Below are 20,486 nucleotides of genomic sequence, written 5' to 3' on the forward strand. Positions count from 1 at the left end.
CCCCTGTGGGCCGCATTCCCTTGTTTTGTCCTGGGAAGCGAGTGTCCGGGCGCCGCAGGGACTGCCTGGGGCTGCTCTCGTCCCGAACTGCCGGCGGTGTGCTTCGGGGACGATGCTGTTCAGCTGGGTTTTGTCTTTGGGGTCACCCCCTTTCTCACATACGCATGGTGCCCAGCCCCATTTGGGCTCTTTTCCACCCGTGCTCCTGCGTTGGCCCGTGATGAAGGACCAAGGCTTGTTCTCTGGGTTCCCCAGTTTGGGGGCAAGCAAGGTGGCTGCCGCCAGCGCCCCGCGCCCACCCCTGCTGCTGCCACCTCCTCCCGCTCTGCATCTCCACCGGCTCCCCGGGAGCAGGAGCACAGCACGGGCCGGCAGTAAAAAAAGGAGAGGAGATGTATTTCACGCACTTATGAAACGTATCTGTGGAAGGTACTGGTGCAGGTGACAACAGAGCCTGGGCTGAGAAATGGGGTTCTTTTATGTTCGGTAGTACTTGCGCAATGAGTCCTGCTGCTCCGTACCGCGACGGTCGCATCCTGTGTCTCGCTAACATAATGCCATCTTGGTGGGGAAAGCTGCCTGTCCCCGGGCTCTCCTGCTGGCATCCCAGCTGCCGGCGGCAGGACTGCTCCCCACCGCTGCCTCGGCTCGCGGGCACCGATCCTGCCCGGGACCGATGGAGGTAGAAGCTGCTCTGAGCAAGGACAAGAAGGAGTTTCAATCTGCACACAGTGAGGCCAGCAATTCCGTAAGAAAGGCAGGTGTGCAGGAAAACGCAGATCGGGTGTTGCTATTTCTAAGAGCATCACTGTAAAAAGACTTTTACTGTGTCGAAAAGCGCGATGGCGACGAACTGCTGCTGGCGGGGCTGGAAGGAAACCCCGGGCTCTCTCCTGGGCACCTCCGCACTGCCCGCCCTCGGGATGCTCTAGGGAAAGGTGGCCGCCGTGTCCTCCTTCAGCCAGTCCCGCCGTCCTGTGCCGCAGAGAAAACCTATTTCTGGGCCAGAGGCCCCGGGGCCGCGTGCCGGCACAGCTGCAGGTCGGGGGCTCGCGGCGTCGCCAACACCGCATCCCCACGCTGCTGGTTAAATCGCTAATTACATTCCATCCGAGCAGCAACATAAACCAGGAATAAATGGACTTGGCTTCATAAACTTAGCGCTTAAATATTTTCCCAGCCAGGAAAAAAAACATTTGCTTTCCATGCAAAACATATAAATCTTGGAAAAGTTCCCGAAGTTGCGTGTTTAACTGTTCAGATCTGTGCCTTCGTAGAATAGAAGTGGTTATTCCCCTGCATAATTATTTTTCTTTTTAAAAGGAAGCTGAAATGTTTGCGAGGAAGACATTTTAAGCGACTGCTGGGGACGAACAAGAGTGAAGGGAGAGTCAGGTTTAATGATGATTGCTTCGCTTTGCTTTATCGCTGTTGGAAATGAAGCACCTTCTCCTCGTCCCCTCCCCGCAAGGACTAACCACAAATGCCGCTTTTACTGTTGTGTTTTAGGGCTGTTTCTGCTTGTCTTACGAGTTTTATTGAAACACATATCTGGTTGCTCGTTTCTTTTTAATCCCACCAAAATACAAGAGCTGTTACTGGAGTTTATTTAACGCGATGGAGTCTTTGTATAGTTAAAATTGCAGATGCTGTATAAAACACAGGCGCTCTCCTTCCTTCCCAATGGCCCTTGTGCAGGAGACGCTGCAGCCGGATGCTCCTTTATTTAACCGGTGCGGGCAAGGGGTGAAAGGGAAGGGAGCAGCCTCCTCCAGCCGGGCCAGTGCGTGGAGGGGAAGGGCCATCGGTGCCGCTCACCCCTTTTCCGTTTGCTGCGGTGGCAGGCGAGGGGTGCCCGTGGGGGGGGGGGAGGCTGACACCCAGCGGGGGGGCTTCTGCCTCCGGGCACCACCTCCGCTGGCCCAGGACAGAGGTTTCCAGAGGGGCGGGTGAGCTTTCTGCAGACACCCATCAGTTGTTTCGTGTACTGCCCCTCCCTCCTGCTCACCCCGTAAGAGACCCCACTAGAACTATATAATTATAGAAATACAGAACGGAGATTTATTTCTGCATAAAATCACTGTTTCACATAAAATCCCCAAGGAGGTGTTGTGGAGACCCGTCACCGCGGCTGGCGTGATGCACAGCCTGTGTCGGCATCTTGCTGTCCCCGTCCCGGGGGTGCAGGTGGGCAGCAGGGGGGGCAGCACCCCCGGCCCCGCCGTGGCACTGGGGTGCAGTTAGGGATGGGGACTGGAGATGGAGATGGAGAAGCGGGTCTGTGGTGACAGTCCTGCCTGGAGCAGATCAGGTTCTGGCATGAGCACAAGTGAAATGAGTTTGGTGGGCTCCTTATTTGATGGACTGTCAAAACAAGATTATCAGGGTTTTCTCGGAGCTGGGATAAGGTGGGGCTGGGGTGCGCCAAGCAGGAATTTGCCCAGGACGGGGGTGCGCTGGAGGAGGCCTTTCCACATTGGCCCTTCATGAGCACCATGAACACACAGTTTGAAAGAAGCTAGAAAATAAAAACACACGTCAGTCTCCTATGCAGAGGAAAAAACCTCAGTAACCATCCTACAGCTTCTCTCCACGAGCACTTTCTGCATGCTTTGCTGTCGTTAATAGTCACCATTCCAGAGCTAGAGATGTTTAATTTATTTGTGTTCTCCTAACACCTTTCTGTTTCATAACAGTAATCACCTCTCCCGGTTTGGCCGGGAGGCAGCGGTGTCTGCCGCGCTCCCTGTAATCCAGGAGTGAATCAAAGCAACTTTTTACAAAACAAGATTCTCTCGCTGTTGCAAAAGAGCTTTGGGGAAATCTGGTTTTTGTGGTTAAGGATCTTACTCTGATGCACAAGGAAAATTATGTGTAGCTTTTATTTGGCCCAAAGGATTCTTACAACATTATCCGTATTTCCTTTAATTTGTGGGATTTCTAGTAAATGGGCTTAAAAATAGGTCCGGGCAAGATGCCAGGGTACATACGAACAGCAAAAAAGCTTTGCAGGCTGTGAGCAGCTCGCTTTCACTTCTCTGTCGGCGCAGGCTGGGGGGACAGAGCAAACGATCACCTTTTGGGGTTAAATTCAATGACGTCTCTGGAATTCTTTGGAAGTCGATATTGCAGAAAAGATCCTTTAACTCCTTAATAGAACCGATGCAGTATTGTTGTTGAGCTGGACACAAGTCTGGAAAGGGAGCAGGACAAGCTGTAGTGCCAGGGGAGGACGAGAGCATGGGGGGACCCAGGGGGGACCCTCACACAAGTCCCTGGACCCGCTCACTGATGGGATTTGGGGACCCTGGAAACCCGGCGTACGAGCAGGAGCAGAACATGGCGATGATACACCTATTTTTTTTCCTTTCAGCTTTTCATTCTCAGAAGTCTCTTTAAGCCTTTTGTAAGACGGGAAAAATCTAATAAGGGAGAGGCTATGGCTCAGAGCCGCGCTCCCAGCCGGGGCGACTGCCGGGTGCCCGGCTCCCTTTGGTGGTATTTAGCTGGCTCTTTCTTCAAAATCAGTCTTGGTTCAAGTGACTTAAAAATGCATTTTTCCCTGGGGACAGCCACCCACAAAAGCCTTTCATTAAGACGTAGTGGGTTTATGCAGCTGGAGTCCCAGCGGTAAAGGGAAGGTAAGTGGGAAAGGATGCCGGCCGCGCCGTGCAGCAGCCAGCCCGCCTCGCTCCGCGTTCCTCTGCCGGGCAAGGTCGCCTTATGGCTTCCCAAAATGCGGGATTTTTGTCCTACTTTTGCAAAATTGAGTTCATTTGATTTTAATTAAATCTTTGGGTATAAATCTGTAAAACTTGATTTTATTTTGAGCACCGTGGATGTTGTGTGCCTCTGTTGTGAGTAGCTTCTTGGGAGATGGATGAAGAGGAGGAACGGGGAGATGGATGAAGAGGAGGAAGATTGTGAGCTTCCTGGGAGCAGCGGCAGTGTGTCGGGTCGGCGTGGGCAAGGGCAGGAGTGCGGCAGCAGGGCCGGGGTTGGGTTGGGGCTGCAGCAGGCCCTGTGGGTCATGACCACGAGGAACCCGCCTTGCGGGGAGCGGCGGGCGGGTGCAAGCTCACGCCGTGCCCCTGCCAGCGCTCTTGAACTAAAAACGTGCGTTCTCACATGATGGTGGTGATGGACTTCCATAAAATCAAGAGGACTCCAGTGCTCAATGCAGAAGCAAGCTTGTTAAAGAGAAATTATTTATGCCGTTGGCAGCAATGTACTAATAATACTTTTCATCTGAGGATATCGAGTTGCTTTACGGGTATTAAGTCTTCTGACGCCTCTGTGAACCGGGAGAAGTGTGGTTAATTCGGTTGTACAGGTGAGGACACCAGGCCTCATCTCTGCCCGCCCCGAGCGCAGCCTGACTCCTCTCCTGTGCCGCACTGGGACTGGGACCAAGCTTTGCCTTAAAAGTCGATAACTTCAGAGCTGTCGTGGGAGCCGACCCTCCAGGATCGTGGTGGCTGGGGGCTGAAGTCCCACGAGCCGTTAACCACGCCACCCGGCTCCCCGGTACCCTTTCTGGAGGAGGCAGGTGAATTTGCTCTAGCTCATAATAAGGGATAACGTCCGGGATGCGCCTGGAGGGCACCCGGCTCCGCAACGCCAAGCCTTTCCGTCGGATAGCATCACCGGCAGTTGAAGGGGGTCTTGAGCCTTGTCCATGGGACTGATGCCAGTGGGTGCCGGCGCTGGTGGGTGCCACAGCAGGCGCGGGAGCACCGTGGGGCAGCTCCCGGCTCCGAGGGCTCTTCCACGTTTCAGGAAAAAGCAGAGCAGAGCAAACGCCCCGTGCTACCTCGGCACGGTTTTGGTACGTTGTGAGCAGAAATCATCTGTTTCCCTCTGGACAGGGAGCTGCTGAGTGCAAGCACCCCAAGACACCTCTTTTCTCATTAAACCTCGGGGTTTAGCCGCTTCCAGCCCCGGGGACGCTTCCGCTCCCGCGCCGGCTGGCGGTGCCGAAGCACCAACCTCCAGCCAGCCCAGCGCTGTAGCAGAAGTTCACATTCGAGCTGATTCTTCAAATTTACCTCCTTTGCTGGAGATCAGCTTTCCCGGCTGCCCCGGAGGAAAAGGCTCCTGTTGTTTCTTCAAAGACCAAGGTTAAAGGAGCAGCTGCAGCACAGCTCGGTGGTGAACGCAGGTTTCTTAGGGGCTGGGGAGATGAGCTGGTGCCAGCGCTGGCCCGAGGGGTTGCAGCCGGGGCTGCTGATGGGGTCCATCGCCAGGGCTGGGGCTTGGATGTGTGAGCTCCCCTCTTAGAACAGCGTCATCCCCGGTACACACGCCTGTAAGCCCCTTTGATTTGTCTTTTTAAAAATAATCAGGTTTGTGCGTGTGGTGGGTTTTTGGTTTTTTGGCTTTTTTTTTTTTTAAAGATTTTTAACTGAGAGACAGCAAATTTAATATTTTCTGTGTCTTGGATGTGTTGTGATTTACATTTGATTTTAGGCATAATTAGAAATGCAAGTAGAGCGCTTTGTGGTTTACCTCTGCTTCAACTATTTATGGCATGATATGCAAATGAAGCAAGCTATGAATATTAAAGATTAGAGTATGTTACAAAGTATCACTGTCTTTAATGAGTTCGGTAATGGGCACAGGCTTCGCACACACTTTAATATGGAGGAATTTTATGTTGTGTGCCGTCTCCGTGGCTCTGCAGCTATCGATGCCGTGTTTGGTTACCTCCCAGGAGAGCGGGGCCGTGATTTAAACCCTATCGAGCCCCGGATCGGCTGCAGTAGGTAGGTGCGACTTCCAAGCATGCCCATGACAAAGGCGACTGCGGCTGGCGAAGGGTGTTGATGGATTATTTCACAGAGACTGTTTCAGTTCTCGTCTAGGTCAATCCGTTTCATCTGCTGCAGCGTTGTAGAGGGATCTGAGAATATGAAAGCGCTCGTCGACCTTTCAAGGTGCTTTGCAGCACTGGGAGGGAATCTTAAACACGCTCCTGCCAAAATGGAGCTGCTGCCTGTAACATCACATAGACCCCAAGAAATTAATTTTGCCGTTCCTCACCGATTAGACTTCTTGACATAGAATTATTTTGGGGTTTATTGACACATCCGAAGGCATTTGAAGGAACATCTTACCTACTGGATAGCAGAGGGTTGTGAAGCGGGGCTCCTCGCGTTAACCCTTTCTTGCCGTAGGAGTCTGGGCAGCCTGGTTAGCACGGTTTTATCTCTAAACTAGCGTCATAGTTATAAAAGAGGAAGGTAACGGTGTTTTGGGGCGCTGCAGCGCATACAGAGATTTCATCCGCGCGTAATCCGAAGAACAAACTTCTGCTTGAGCAGGGGGGGCCCTGCGGGATGCAGCGGACGCTGCGGGGTGATGCCGGGGGGCTGCGGGGCTGCGGGAGGTGGGGGAAAAAACAGCCAGATACGGAAAGCAACGGATTTAATGCCAAATGGGGCTTGGGGAGTGTGGGCTGCGGGGAGGGAGAATGAAGCATGCCCCAGGGAGCGTGCTTTTCAGATTTGAGGTATTTAAATTACAAATTTTGACGAGGAAGATTGTCAGCAGTATTCAAAACAGTGCTTAAATTCTTTTGAAACGCTGTCGAGCTGTGCTGTGGCAGTTGAAAAGTTTGGCACACAAGAACTTGGCCCAGAAGTTGCTGCTTGGGGTTTTTTTTCCTTTAAAACTCAATTCATCTGTATTCAAGTATCCCACATGCTTAAATAAAAAAACCCACTGGGCTCACACTGGTTTGAGACAGACCCTTGTGTGCGAGGGAAGCTGCAGAAGTGATTGATCTCTAATATTAGGGGGTTTCCTTGTCGGTTAATGAGCTTTAATAACTATTTATACTTGCGTCTTAAAAAAAAAAAATAAAATTTATAGCGCTTGTGTCTACTCATAAAAACAGCCAGCAAACTAAACTGGGATTTAGAATATGCTTGTGATCCACTGGATTATTGGTCCGTATGGATTAGCTATACCTACTTTTTTTGATGGGTCGATTAGTGTCTGTTGGTGTGGGATCAGCTCAGTGTTTGCAGCCCACGTCTGCAGCGTGTTGTGAACGCTGGGGAGACTTTCTTACCTCCAAGCTCTGACCCTCCTCTGCTGCATGAGGCTTGGATCTCCGTTAAACCCCCAAATTTAAGCAATGTATCCTGTGCTTCAGCTAGAGCTGTGCGTCAGCGGGGCTGGCCCGGGGCCGTTGGCTCTTCAGCTGTGGCACAGCAGCACAGAACTCGTAAGATGTTTAGTGTTGGCTCTGAAGACGTACTTGACCATATATTATATACATAAAAAACTTAATAATATTATATATACAATATATTGACCATATATAATATATATTATTTTATAAATATAATATAATACATAATATAATATTGTGGGCTGCAGAGTTGTCTGGGGGTGTTTTAGGGTGCGTTACAGAAATAGTGAAATTCTGAAGCTTTGGGCAGAATTTGTTGCGCCGGTGAAGGGTTTGTTGCAAGAGCAGAGAAGTCAGAAATGAAAAGTCGGTGTTGAGTCTCGTATACGTTCCTGCCTTGATGCTGCGATCCTGAGGGTGGGGGCTGAGTCTACGGGGAGTTTTCCTCCCGGGAACCGGGGGGGAGAGAGGATTGTTTCCTGAAGTCTAAGCAATAAATGCAATGTATGAAAAATGCGGGTCTCCTGCTTCGCCCCCGTCGGCCTGGGGAAGGTGGGCATCAGGTTGAGGTGACCACCTCAGGTCACAAACTTTAGGTTTCTCAGGGGTTTTTGCTCAATGACCAGAAACCTCGGTTTTGAAAAACGCCCTGTGCCATCTAGTACATGCTTCTATAAACCTGGAAGCACAGAGTTAAGTTTCTGCAGTATGTAACTTTCCTTTTCTGCAAGCTTATATTTCCATTAAGGATCAAGCTCAGATGCAATTGTAGCTTCGCTTTATAGAGTGTTAAAAGTTTAATGTATAAATGTCTTCCTTCGCCAGAACTTTTTGGCAGTATTGTTTTCCAGTGCTGAAATTTCTACAAAACCATGGAGATCCCGATAGCTGCAGGGGCTCAGCTCCCCTTGAAGGGTTAATTATATTATGCCTACTATTTTTTCTTTTAAAGCAGGGAGAATAAGCTGTAGCCAAAAGTAAAAGTCATTAATTTTAAGACAGAGATGTAAGCAAAGTTTCCTTCCCCTCTGCAGGTTGGTCAGGGTAGGCTATGCAGTAATTGAAAAGTAAAGGCAATTGAATTACAGGCTCCTGTCCAAACGGAGCGCGATTTCTTCTTCTTCTTTTTTTTTTTTTTTTTTTTTTTTTTTACAACCTCCATTGCATCAGAACTAGGCAGTATTCCTGATGTTCTCATGTGTGTTAATGCTGACTCACAGACTAACTTGCACAAGAAAAAAAACACACAGGCAGCTCCACCATACTAGGTAATGAGCTCTAGCAAGAAGCAGCGTCTGATGTTTTGTAAGCTTTTTTAATTGACCTTTTAAGATATTTTCTTTATTTTAAGGCTTTCTGTTCCGTAGTGGCACGATGGTAGAACTGAGTCATGCATGTTATATATTGCTAGCTCTGCTGTTGTGTACTAGGAGTGAGGAGAATACAATTCAGCATGGCACTTGTCTTTTTGATGTGTTACGGATGTGAATTAATGTTTGCGATGGGATGCAGGCAATGCACGCTTTGCAGAAGGCATAGTGATGGGGTGCTGTATGCTTTCTGGTGGACGTAACTTAGTCGGGGTCTTGAGCTTTTATTAGATTGCAAAAAATTAAATTCTGCAGAATAATTGTATTTTTTATCCATGTCTCTCCCTTACCCTTTTCCTTGCAGCAATCTGCAAAAAAATTAGAATGTTGCATTTTCTACTTTTGCTTCTCCTTGCTTTGAGAGCTCTTAAAATCAGTGATAGGTAAGAAAAAAATAACTAATTAAAAAATAATGGCAATAACATGCTTTGCCTTGGCTGAATGCACTTTTGGAGGCAGCAGCCTGCTGGGTGGGTGACCTCGAGCGGCGGTGGTGTGCCCAGGCTGCCGGTGACTCACCTTGCAGCAGGACAGAGCCCGGAGAGCTGCCGCCGGTGCCGGGGCTGTGCCGGGGTCCCCAGGGAGAGCTCCCAGCACCCCATCCCCGGGCTGCCCTGGCAGAGGGGCTGCGTGCACCCGGCTGGGCTGGATCATCAGCATTAATTTAATTCACTTTTCCATCTTTTCCCCCGTTCCCCTGCCCGAGCCTCCAGGTCTTTACTTTCTGTGCAAACTTTTAGGGTTATAAAGCAAAGGTGGCTCCGTGCTGCACGTCTTGCTGCGTGTGTTGCTTATGTGTTACTGAGTAGTATTTGCAAATTCAGTTTCTGCTATCTTAATAAGGCAGAAATAATCTTCTTTCACCCATTGCCACTGGCTGCTACACTAAAAATAGGGTATGTTAGCACTGCTCGCTGCTTGCCACTTGCAGCGTTTCAAAAATAAATACTTTGGAGCTGCAGAAACAAATGCTGCAGAAGAGAAGAGGACTCTCGACATGACTGTCACTTGATTACCAAACTTAACCTTGTTTTTTTTTTCCCCTGCCAAAGACGGGCATTAAACTGTGCAGGCATTCACGGCGTTTCGTATTTGTGCCCCAATCCCTCTCCCTTCCCCTCCCCGGGTTTTCTCGCCCTGAACCCTGACGCGGGCAGAGGGGAGGCTCATTTTTGGGGTGGGGGGTGCAAAGACTTTTCTTTTTTGCTTCTCAGTTCCCCGACACAGCGACCTGCAATGCATGGGGGATAGGCACAGCGTAGACCTGAACTGCATTTTGTTTGACTTTATTTAACTATTTATTTTATTTAAGGCGTTACAGCAGCTCCGTGCTCGGGGAATGGTACTTCGCCACCAAGTTTTGCAGTTAGCTGTTGCATATTTTCCTCTGGGCTTATGTAAAAAGTGCATTTCCTTTTCATTAAAAGGGGGGGGGGAACCCCAAAACCCTGTAGCAAGAGCTGGGCGGGTGGCACCCCTGTGCCCCGGGGGGGGGGACGACACGACTGGGGATAGCCCCGGGGGTGGCAGGCGGCTTTGGGGAGCCTCTGCCCAGCTGGGTGACGTCCCCCTGCCAGCCTCAAATCCAAGGGTGGGATTTTCCCCCCCCCTCCTCATTTACAGAAGAAAGGGAGCTTTCCTTTGACCCTTTGGGGCCTTCAAGGGCAGGACTTTTCAGCTCTTTTCTTTTGAGGGGCTTTGGCTGGGTGGGGGTGAAAGCCCTCGGCCGCTTTGTCTCCCACCCCCGGAGGGTCCTGCTGGCTTTGTCCCCGCCCCAGCTGCTGCCCAGCGCACCTTCCTGCGGGAAGCTTAGGACTTCGGGGATTTTGGGGGGCGTTTTTTGGGGGGATTGAAGTCTCCGAGTCTCTTTGTATATCGGCTAAGGAAAAGGCAATCAATACATTATGTAATTATTTTGGATTACTCCCGGCGGAGCTCTGATGCCAGCATCTTATTCTAGGTTGATGCTTTTTTCCTTTGTTGTTGTCACCTCGCCCCGACCTTTCAGGCCTCAGAGCAGGAAAATAGTTTAGAAAAGAGCAAACCTGCTTTTTTTCCCCCAAAGCACGCGAGCGCAGGAACTGAGAATTCTCAAACTCTCATGGAAGTTGTATCAAATAACAGCTGCATTTTTTATGAACGTCTTGTGACAAAGGCTATGACTTTACAAAAATCATGCAGACATGTACAAATTGTCCTGGTATATCCAAGAGCTGGAAAAAGAGGCTGCCATTAGAAAACAAAATGATGTTTTGCTTGAGCAGTCACATATTTTAAATGATGGGGCGGGGGGTTGGCTGGTTTTAATCCGGTTCTGTCCAAGTTTTCCCGTTTGGTAGGAGGTGTCCATCTCATCATCTGTCACCTGTAGGACCTGGCAGCCCAAAGGGGACTGGATTTTTTTTGGGTGGCGATGGTGCTGGGGGCTCCTCCTGCGCCCTGTGGCACAGCTCAGCTTGGGAGACGAGATCGCAAAATACAGTTTGCATCTGTAATTGCTAAGGTCATTTCTCCCGCAGCACAGTTCTTCCCGTGTCAAATGGACTGAAGCCATTTCAAACCATTCAAAAGTAGCTTGCTGCTCGATTTAAAAACAAAACAAAAGCATATTTAGTAGAGGAGATTTTTAAGTTAGACATTATCAAGTGTTATTGCGTTCACTATCTAGTCACAGTAATATTTTGTTGCTGTTGTTTTTAGGGGATGCGAGGTCTCGTGGTCAGCAGGTTCTCCTTGGCTTTCAAGACTGCCTTCTTTTATTTCTTGGATTTCGGGGGGGGGGTGGGGTTGTTGGTGGCTTTGGGCTGGTTTTTCTTTCTATATTCTGGTCATAAAAAGGCAGGGGCAGAGGGGGGAGGAAGAAACAAAAATCCAGCAGTCCTGGCCTACAGTTTATTGAAGTGGTTTGGACTTTTGCAGCTCACTGGTGCGGCTTTGCTCACGTTCCTCGGTGCTGTTTCTAGACCAAACACAGTTACTCTTTTCACCATTTCCCTGTGAGCACGTTTCAGGGCCTTTTTTCTCCAGGAAGACTGGAGGTTTAGACCGTCACTGAGTGCTACCGGCAAGCCTGCCCGCTCGCTCGGCTGCTTTGTGACCAGCAGCTACAAAATCTGCTGGAATCAGAGAAAAGGCCACCGGGAGCTGGAGTGATGTGAGTTTGGGGGTGGGATCCCTTTCGGGGTGGTCAGCTTACCCTGGGAGGGATCAGTTGTGTGGAGCATCTTGGTTCAAACTCTGATGTCTCATGGGAGGTTTTACATGAAATTGGCCAATAATTTGCTAGGCTGGGGCACTCTGGTGCTTCTCACCGGCTTAAATGTATCCTGAACTGGCACAATTTTGGTGTTTTTAGAGAGAGACATGGGTTCCTCCTGGCATGCCTGGCTTGTTTATAGAGCAGATTCTAAGCAATATTAATAATTGATATCTACTTTAAGTTGGTTTGTTCTGTGCTACCAAGCTGTCCTTGGCTGGTCCCACTCATCCTGCCCTGTTGGGTTTCTCCGAGGCAGGGGGTTGTGAGCGGGGCCAAGGAGGTCCCACCCGGTGCCTGCCTGGTCCCTTCAGCTCTAAGGGAGCTCTTGCTGGAAGAAAAGAGGAGGATATCCTTCTCCACCCGTGGTCTGCCATCACCATGGACGAGGCTTCCTTCAGGTGCCTGAGTGGCGAAGTTTTGTGTCTGTAAAGCATGTTATTTTTCAGTAATTCTCACAGATCGAGAGTGCATCTGCTTTTGCCAGAGCAGACTCCTTTCCTTCTCCAACAGAGGTTGGCGGTGTCGTGGTTGGAAGAGGTGTTGGGCTCTTGGGCTTGGCTGTCGTGGTGTCTTCTCTGACCTCCTTGCAGGATGTCACCTTGGTCCCCTCTCGGTGCCTTAGTCTTCTCATCACCACCAGGCAGAGATCTCATTGACCTGACACCGGGTTTGGATGAACCCGTTGAGCGCTCCCGACACATGGAGGTCCTGGAGGTCCTCGGCTGGGAGCGTCACGGCTCTGCCGAGCACTGGGAGGCTGCAGGTCCTGGGGGATGCGGAGCAGATGTGTTAGTGCCGTTTGCTGGAAGAGCAGGGGAAGGCAGCCAGCCCCCGGGCACTTGGGAGTGGCAGCAGTTTGCTGCTGTGGAGTTGAACTTAATGCACCAAGCATCTATTTGGACGGTGGAAGTGGAGGTAGCGCGCGATCGGCGGGGAGGGGTTGCGCCGGAGCATCACCGGCCCTGTCTGCACTCCCTACAGTTATCCTCCTCTAAGGATGGCTTCACCTCTAATCTCTTAAATTTTAACTGTGTGTGACCATCCGAGCAGAGCCATCGCAACAAATCCGAGAGCTATAGCAGAAATAAAAGAGCTCTGGGCAGGAGAGAAGTAAGCAAAGTGAGGCCCCACCCTCTTTCCCAGAAAAAAGCACCAAACATGCTCAATAAATGCGAAGGTAATTTAAAATCTGAATCCAGGAGACAATGTGACTAGGATTTCATTACTTAAGCAAATGGATTTGCTTTTAGTGGATTCAGCCACAGACTGAAAGAAGCTTTCCCCAAGGGGTAAACATTTTTCCTGCATTTGAAAGGCTTTCTTGAGGGGGGGGTGGGGGTGGGGGGAGTTGGGGGGGGGGGGGATCAGGACTGTGGCTGCCCACGGAACACCTTTATTTTGGGCAGATTTGGGCATTCCCAAAGCCCTCCTTTTGGGCTGGTGGTTTTGGGGAGCCCCTGGGGTGGGGCAGGGGGATGCTGGGGGGATGCTCGCCGCCCCCGCCCCGCGCCTTCCTCCGGCCGCAGGAGTTAACCAGCAGCAGTGCCAGCTCTGCAGACTGTTTGGAATAGTTTAAATGCTTTGACACTCTGGATGTACTAGATGGCAGGGGAGGCAGTTTACAGCGTAATTCATATGCAAAACTGCACTATAAATTTAAAACCTGTCTCAGTTGCCGTGGCACCACTAAGCATTTCATCAGCATACAGTACAGTATTTCTGCCATCTTTGTTTGCATTGCAGTGACTCATCAAAAGTCTGTCTTGTACCAACACTGAGAGCATTCCTCTGGCACTGATATTTCTCTGTTTTTAAAGCTTCGGTTTGAAACTGGCATTTACTTCAGGTCCCTAATCAAAGGGCTCTATTCATTGCAGAGAGCAGCCTGAATGTTAATCTGCATCCGGCCTATTCATTTAGATGCTGTGCGCTGCCGGGGAGATTTGACTTGGTAAAAGCTTGAGCTACAGCAGATACAAACCCAGGGTTTGATACTATATTTCCCCCCCCCCCCCCCCCCCCCTCCCCTGAGCGATCGTCTTCGCTGCGTATAGCGTGGCGGCCGGGGCGATACGGAGGGACGCAGACCCCTCCGGCGAGCGGCCGCGCTGGGGACGGGCGCTGCTGAAGGTACGTTCGCTCCGAGCCAGGCGAGGGGACCGGGAACTTCCTCGCTCGGAAGAATTTTTTTAACCATGCAGATACAATTAAATTGGCTCCGAGTGTGTTCCCTTTTCTTCCTGTTACCCCGTGGCCTTGCAGATAGGACTTTTTTTTTTTTCCCCAGCAGTGGGAACAGAGCAGCTCTTTGTGGGTTATTATTTTCTTTTCAGAGGTCTTTTTTTTTTAATCTTTCTCAGATAAACTTCTTTTTTTTTCCCCTTTTTTTTTTTTAATATTGTTCTTCTGAGCTTCCAGTACTAGTTAACGGTAGTTTTTCTTCAGTAGTATTGAAGGCAAACAGGATTTTAAATCTCCTGGACTCTTGCATGGAGCTCGGGGAGGGGAGACGGGGGGGTTTGAGCTCGGGCTCGTGTCGGTGAATCCGCAGTGATTTGCTTCGCTGGAGTTTCAGTGCACGGGCTGCACTAACGCTACCTGCTCCGCCGTTGCACGGGGTTTGTGCACGAGGTCCCTTCGAACGCAAGGCTTTATTTGGTCGGTGAAAGGAGGAATTATCCCCGTGGCCAAAAGGTACAGCTGCCCTTAAAGAGCAGCCGCGGTGGGATCCAAAGCCGGAGCCGTCGCCTCGAGCCCGTTTCGTGTGAGGTTGCTCGGAGGGTCCCCGGTGCGGCTCGGCTGGGGCCGGTACCCCCGGCCGGGGGGCGATGGGCTGGGGGGGCCGGGGGCTCCGGCCGCAGGAGGGGCTGGGCTGGGGCTCCCCCTGCCCCACTTTGGATTTAGGGGAGAAAAATAAGAAGACAACTCGGTAGGCGGCTTGCTGCGGCACGTTGGTTTGTTTTATTGGGGCTCAAATATCTGGCTTAATTTGGAGATAAGCCTCGTTTTGTTGGAGGATAAATCTGTTGAGAAGGGGTTTAACTGTTGAAATGCTCCCTCTTTCTGGTGCAAATGGGAAGATTGCTTTTCAAAGTGCTTTTTCCTGGGAGCTGTCGCTCCAGCAGAATCCTGTATTTATTTCAGGCAGAATGGCACATTGTTTTATAAATATCTTTTCTGTAGTTTCAACAGAGCTGCTGGTTGTTGTGTTTCTTATATAATGCTACCCGAGATCTGTCTGACTATCTTACGTTTGCTTTACTGTTCACTCCTCTCCCATTACCGTTCAGATTTTCCTGCAGAAAGTAAAACCCCCAGGGAAATAAATCAGTGGTGCTTATTTAAACAGACCACAACTTGAAGAAAATACTTGCATTTTTGGAATATCCTTTGCCATCCACCAATAGCATTTCCAACGTTGTTTGAAAACATCGATAAGTAATTTTTATAAGCGATTGCTTTTCTGCATCGGCTCTCAGAGCTTAGCTTTGAGCCTTTGATGTCGGGTGAGGTGGGTTCCTCTGCTTCTGCCTGCTTTGGTGAACTGTCTAAAAACGCTGTGCCTCTCTCCCTGCCTTCTCCGTTTTTCAGATGTGCCCTACTTTGGATATTCCTGCATTGAATGTCTGAGGAGCTCCAGCCGATCCTGAGCCATGTCGCAGATGTTGCACATAGAGATTCCCAACTTTGGGAACACCGTTCTGGGCTGCCTGAACGAGCAGCGGCTGCTGGGGCTGTACTGCGATGTCTCCATCGTGGTGAAGGGCCAAGCCTTCAAGGCGCACCGGGCGGTCCTGGCCGCCAGCAGCCTCTACTTCCGAGACTTGTTCAGTGGGAACAGCAAAAACGCCTTTGAGCTGCCGGGTACCGTCCCCCCCGCTTGCTTCCAGCAGATCCTCTCCTTCTGCTACACCGGGAAGCTGACCATGGCGGCGAGCGAGCAGCTGGTGGTGATGTACACGGCGGGCTTCCTGCAGATCCAGCACATCGTGGAGAAAGGGACGGACTTGATGTTCAAGGTCAGCTCTCCCCACTGTGACTCTCAGACCACCATGATCGAAGACCCCAGCTCGGAGCCGCAGAGCCCCTGCAACCAGCTGCAGTCGGCCTCGGCGCCCTACGTCATGTCCCCCTCCATGCCCATCCCGCTCCTCACGCGCGTCAAACACGAGAACCTCGAGCTGCAGGCAGCTGCCCTACCCGGCCTGCCCGGCAAGCGGCCCCTCGAGCCCGGCGCCCGGGAGGGGACTGGCGGCGGCGGCCCCAACACCGGTCCCCTGAAGCTGTCCCGCGTCTCCTACTATGGGATGCCCAACCTGGCCACCCTCATCCCCAATGTCCAGCAGGTCCAGTACTCGCAGGGGGAGCGGACGAGCCCCGGCGCCAGCAGCATTCCCACCACTGACAGCCCCACCTCCTACCACAACGAGGAGGACGAGGAGGACGACGAGGCGTACGACACCATGGTGGAGGAGCAGTACGGGCAGATGTACATCAAGTCCTCGGGAGGCTACTCTGGTAATGGACGGTCTCTCTCCTTGGGTTTTCCGCTCTCTTTCAGTGGTTGCTTGGTCCTTCTCCAGTCAGCATGGGTAGTTTTGGGCTTGTTCATCGGGCTTTTGTCTTCGGGGGCTTCGTTTGTTTATTTACGTAGCGCGGTGCAGAAAGTGGTGCACGTGGTGGGCTCAGTGCTGGTGTCCAGGTATGGCACGGGCAGATCCGCCCGTGCCATCGTTCATGGGCTGAGTCCCCAGCTGAGAGGCTCTTCAGATAAGCGTGGCAGACGACGCAGCCTCTGTCGGCTTAGCCCTTCGCTTTTTGGCTGAGGCTGCCGACAAGCCTGGTGGTTACGTGAGCCGTGCGGTGGTGACACCCGTCCCATGGCGATGGCTGAGCTCACCTGCCGTGGGTCATCCGAGAGGGGTGGTCATCCGTGGGAAGGGAAACGTCAACCCTTGCCAGCCCGGCGGAGGTTAGATGGTCGGTCTGGGAGTTAGTCTTCAGCGAGGTGCAATGCACGTTCCCTCTGTCCTGGCCTTTTAGAATAAAATTTTTTTTAAAAGTGACGAACATACGACATTTGGAGGAAGGGAGAAAAAGGTCAAGTAAATCAATTTCGTAGATGTTAATTAGGAATATCTGCAAAAAGAAGAAAAGAAGGACTTTTATGCTCGCTGTCTGAAGTGACCCCCCTTTCCTTTGCCAGCCTTGCCCAGCACATCGCTGTCAAAAAGGGAAAAGCCATTTGGGGGCCTCTTGGTAATATTTTATTTCTCTATTAGGTGAGTCCCTGGGTGTGCCTTAGACAGAGGAGGTGGCTTCACTGTGGTGGTGCTCGGCTGGGAGCTGCCAGCTCATCCCCGAGGCGGGTGCGAGGGCACGAGGCCCCTTCCCTCTCGCTTCCCACGCAGGAGAGGGCTTCCTCGGGCGTGCACCCCCTGCCCCCAGGCACCTTGCAGGGCTTGGACCCCATTGAGGAGCAGGGGCAGGTGGGGGATACGGAGTCGGGGGGTCAGGACCGGAGGGGGAGATGCTCAGCTGGGTCGCTGGCGTGCCTGCATCCCGCACGGAGGCAGCTCGCAGCATCCCGTGCAGATGAAGCTCGCAGCATCCCGCACGGAGGCTCGGCCTCGGCGCAGTGGCCTCCCCGTCGGAGCTGCAGGTGTTTGTGGCGGCAGCTTTGATCTGCAGGTGCTCCCCGAGGAGGGACATCTTCCCGCCGGCTCTGGCGGCGCGGAGCACCCTCTCACCTGGAGCCGCTTCCCCCGCTACAGTTTTGCGCTGAAATTGCTGAACTAATTTTGCAAATATTTAACTCTCGTTTGTTGGAGAGCTGGCATGCTTTCCTCAAAGCCGTTTGATTTTATTCTTAAGCAAGGGAGAAGATTTGACAAATATGGCCTTTTCTGTTACCTAAAGCCAGGCTTTCCCTGGTACTGAGAACTGGCTCATCCCCATCCCATCCCAAAGAGGAGGAGCCCAGCGTCCCCTTGGCATGTCCCCCTGCCAGGTAGCAAGCAGATAAGCAACATTTTCCGAGCGTTTTTACCCAGCCATATGCGGAAGGGGGGAAGCATACTGGTAGCAATGTTACTATTTTAATATTAGAAATATTTGCAGAGAAAAGTGGACGAGCCAGTTGTAGAAAATGAGCCTCGAAAGCCTGTCTGCTCTCTCTGCTGTGCTTCAGGTCCCGGCGGCGGTACCGGGCGGGCTCAGGGGACGGGGATGGGGTTGGGGTCTCCTGCCCAGCAGGAGCGGGGCCCTGTGCCCCGGCTGCTGTTAGAGTCAGGCTGAAGAGAAATCGGGCTGTTTTCCCAGGTTTTGTTTTGCTTTGCGCTTCCCCGCTGTAGAGCATGCGGTGGGTAATGTGGGTTTGCCTTCAGCGCCCGGGCTCGCAGCATTATTCCTCAGAGCAGTGGGATTATACCCTTGGACACGGTGTTTTCCTTCACTGTCACGGGCGCAGTTCATGCAGTAACAGAACAAAATAAATTCAGAAGGCGAAGGCAGGACCAGCCCCGGGACGGTGCAGGCAGCAGCTATTAGGCTGTACCTAATTCTTGCGGTGCGGGAGTCATCCCAGTTGGAAAAGTGAAATTAGGAGCAGCTTTTTCGGGCATCGCTGGAGATGCTGCAGCCGTCCAGCCCTCGCGTTGGAGCCGGGCATCTTGCAGCAAAGTTTTCCTACTTGGTTTCTGTAGGGGGAAGACATGAACCACGTCGTCGTGATGCCGAGGGAAGGGCCGTGCGGGGAGGAGGCAGGTCGGGAGCGCGGCGCTGCCCAGCCCCACTGTAAGGCTCTAATATACCACATTTCTGCTAAAATATCACTTCCACACCAGCACATTTCAAGGGAGTTTCCTGTTTTAAATAAGCCAGCTATAGTATCAGGCTTCCTGGAAAAGAGGGCACACAAAAAAGAGATTAAAAAAAATAAAACCTAAGCTATTCCATTATGGTTTGGACTTGTACAGCTAACTGTGTTTTAATTACTCGGGATAAACTGTACCCTCAAAAGGTGCAGAATAATAAAACCATAAGATGGAAGAGAGAAAGCCAGCTAATCCTGCTTCTGGCATGTAGATCCCGACAGCCTTACAAAGGCCTGGGGGAGGGGGGAGCCCGTTAAAATAGTGATTGCCAAGGTTTCCAAGAGCCCCGTTTGTAAAAACAAAAGCAAAGCCAAAGAAGAGCACAGCAGATGAAGCCTTGAATTTCAGAGAGGGTTGTTTTTTTTTTTTTCCCTCCTCCTTCTCCGCTTTTCCATTCCCCGGCTGAAGCGTTGACTGAGCTGACGCCGGCGAGTGTGTGGTGGGATGCTGGTGGCCGATGTTCTTCACTTCCCTTGAGCATCGCTTGCCTTGAGCATCGCCCGCCGCCCCCGAGGCCGGGGGGGTCACGAAGCCTCTTCTTACCCCGAGGCTGGGGATTTTTATTTATTTTTCTTCACCCCTTTTTATGGTCAGAACCACACCGAATCTCCAAAGCCGGGATCAGACACATCTCCAAAGCCGGGATCAGAGAGGCAAGGAGCACATCATCACCTTGGCCAAGGCTTTGATGGTGGTAGAGGGAGCGAGGAGGAGGTCTAGTTAAGCAATGTGCGTCCTGCAGCGGCGGCCCTGGTGTGATGGACCAGGGAAAGCGTTGGACCTGCAAAAGGAGCAGCAGATAAACGAAAGGATAAGCCCAGTCTTAAACACGGGCCGATGGGAGGGTTAGGTTTAGGTGTCAGTAGACAGGGTGGCACCTTGCAGAGGGATGTAGGAAAGGGTGCCTCAGCTCCCACCTGCTTCTGGCCGCATTCGGTGGCCGTGGTGTCACCGTCGCCGTCCCCGCGCCCGCCTGTTGCTGTGGCAGGCTGGGGGCATCGCGATAAAATGGCTCCTTATTCTATAACTAGGTCTGGTTGTGGAGAACATGTGGGCCTTGAGGACACGAGTGAGACTTAATGAGGTTTCTAGCATCTGATCTGAGGAATGCACAACTCCAGAAAATATTAAACAAAAGCAAAGTATTTTTATCCTTGTTAATTACAGCGTCGTGGGCCTGATCTGAAGTGGGCTTCAGCAGGACTTGCAGATGCTCGGCGTTTTTCTGCACTGAACCACGTTCTTGTCAGTCAGCTTGCTGCTTAGCAGATGCAGTTAATTTAATTTTGACAGGCGCAAGCAAAGTTGCACGAGGGTCCGTCCTCCTCCCCTGCTCCTGCTGCGCCGGTTTGCAGGGGAGAGGAGAAATCTTTATGCGGCAAATGGCTGGAATGTGAAGGCTGGACTTGAAAGTTATGAAATCCCGAACTGACAAGAGCGCACTTCATTAAAAATTCATCTAAAATAGCCATTATAGAATAGTTGTGGTAATTAGCTGAGAGAATAGTTTTCTCTCCTGGCCTCTGATTCCTGACAGTAAGGAAAGAGGGCAAGAAACAACCCAGAATCCGTAATGAGCGGCTCCGGCGCAGCCCGCGCAGCATCCTGAACCAAGCCTGGGAACGACACGCTGCAACGATGTAAATCACGGCTCGTCACGCCAGATAATTGCAGCCGTAATAAAGTAGCTGGTTCTAACTGCGGGAACGGTGATCTGATCCTGCGAGGACCGGTGCCGTGCGGTGGCCGGTCTGACACTGTGCTGTGCACAGGGGGATGCTCGCGAGCGAAGAGCTGGTGGGGTTTTTTTAGGAAATAAAGTGGTGAAAAGAGGATGCCCTGTT

General features: G+C 51.6%; 1 protein-coding gene across 3 annotated transcripts in view; it reads left to right on the forward strand.

Annotated features, from left to right (window-relative positions):
* The window catches only part of NACC2 (NACC family member 2), a 60,581-nt gene that overhangs the window by 26,103 nt on the left and 13,992 nt on the right, over nt 1-20,486 (forward strand). Inside the window, exons 1-2 of one of the 3 annotated variants that reach the window (XM_076355179.1) lie at nt 13,834-13,897; nt 15,359-16,285. In XM_076355179.1, the coding sequence (XP_076211294.1) occupies nt 15,421-16,285 (865 nt within the window). In that variant the 5' untranslated portion in view covers nt 13,834-13,897; nt 15,359-15,420. Of the gene's footprint in view, nt 1-13,833; nt 13,898-14,159; nt 14,462-15,358; nt 16,286-20,486 lie in introns of those variants that run through there. The other 2 variants (XM_076355178.1, XM_076355177.1) reach the window with 2 other exon arrangements.

The sequence above is a fragment of the Aptenodytes patagonicus genome, chromosome 18, assembly GCF_965638725.1.
Source record: "Aptenodytes patagonicus chromosome 18, bAptPat1.pri.cur, whole genome shotgun sequence".
Lineage (NCBI taxonomy): Eukaryota > Metazoa > Chordata > Aves > Sphenisciformes > Spheniscidae > Aptenodytes > Aptenodytes patagonicus.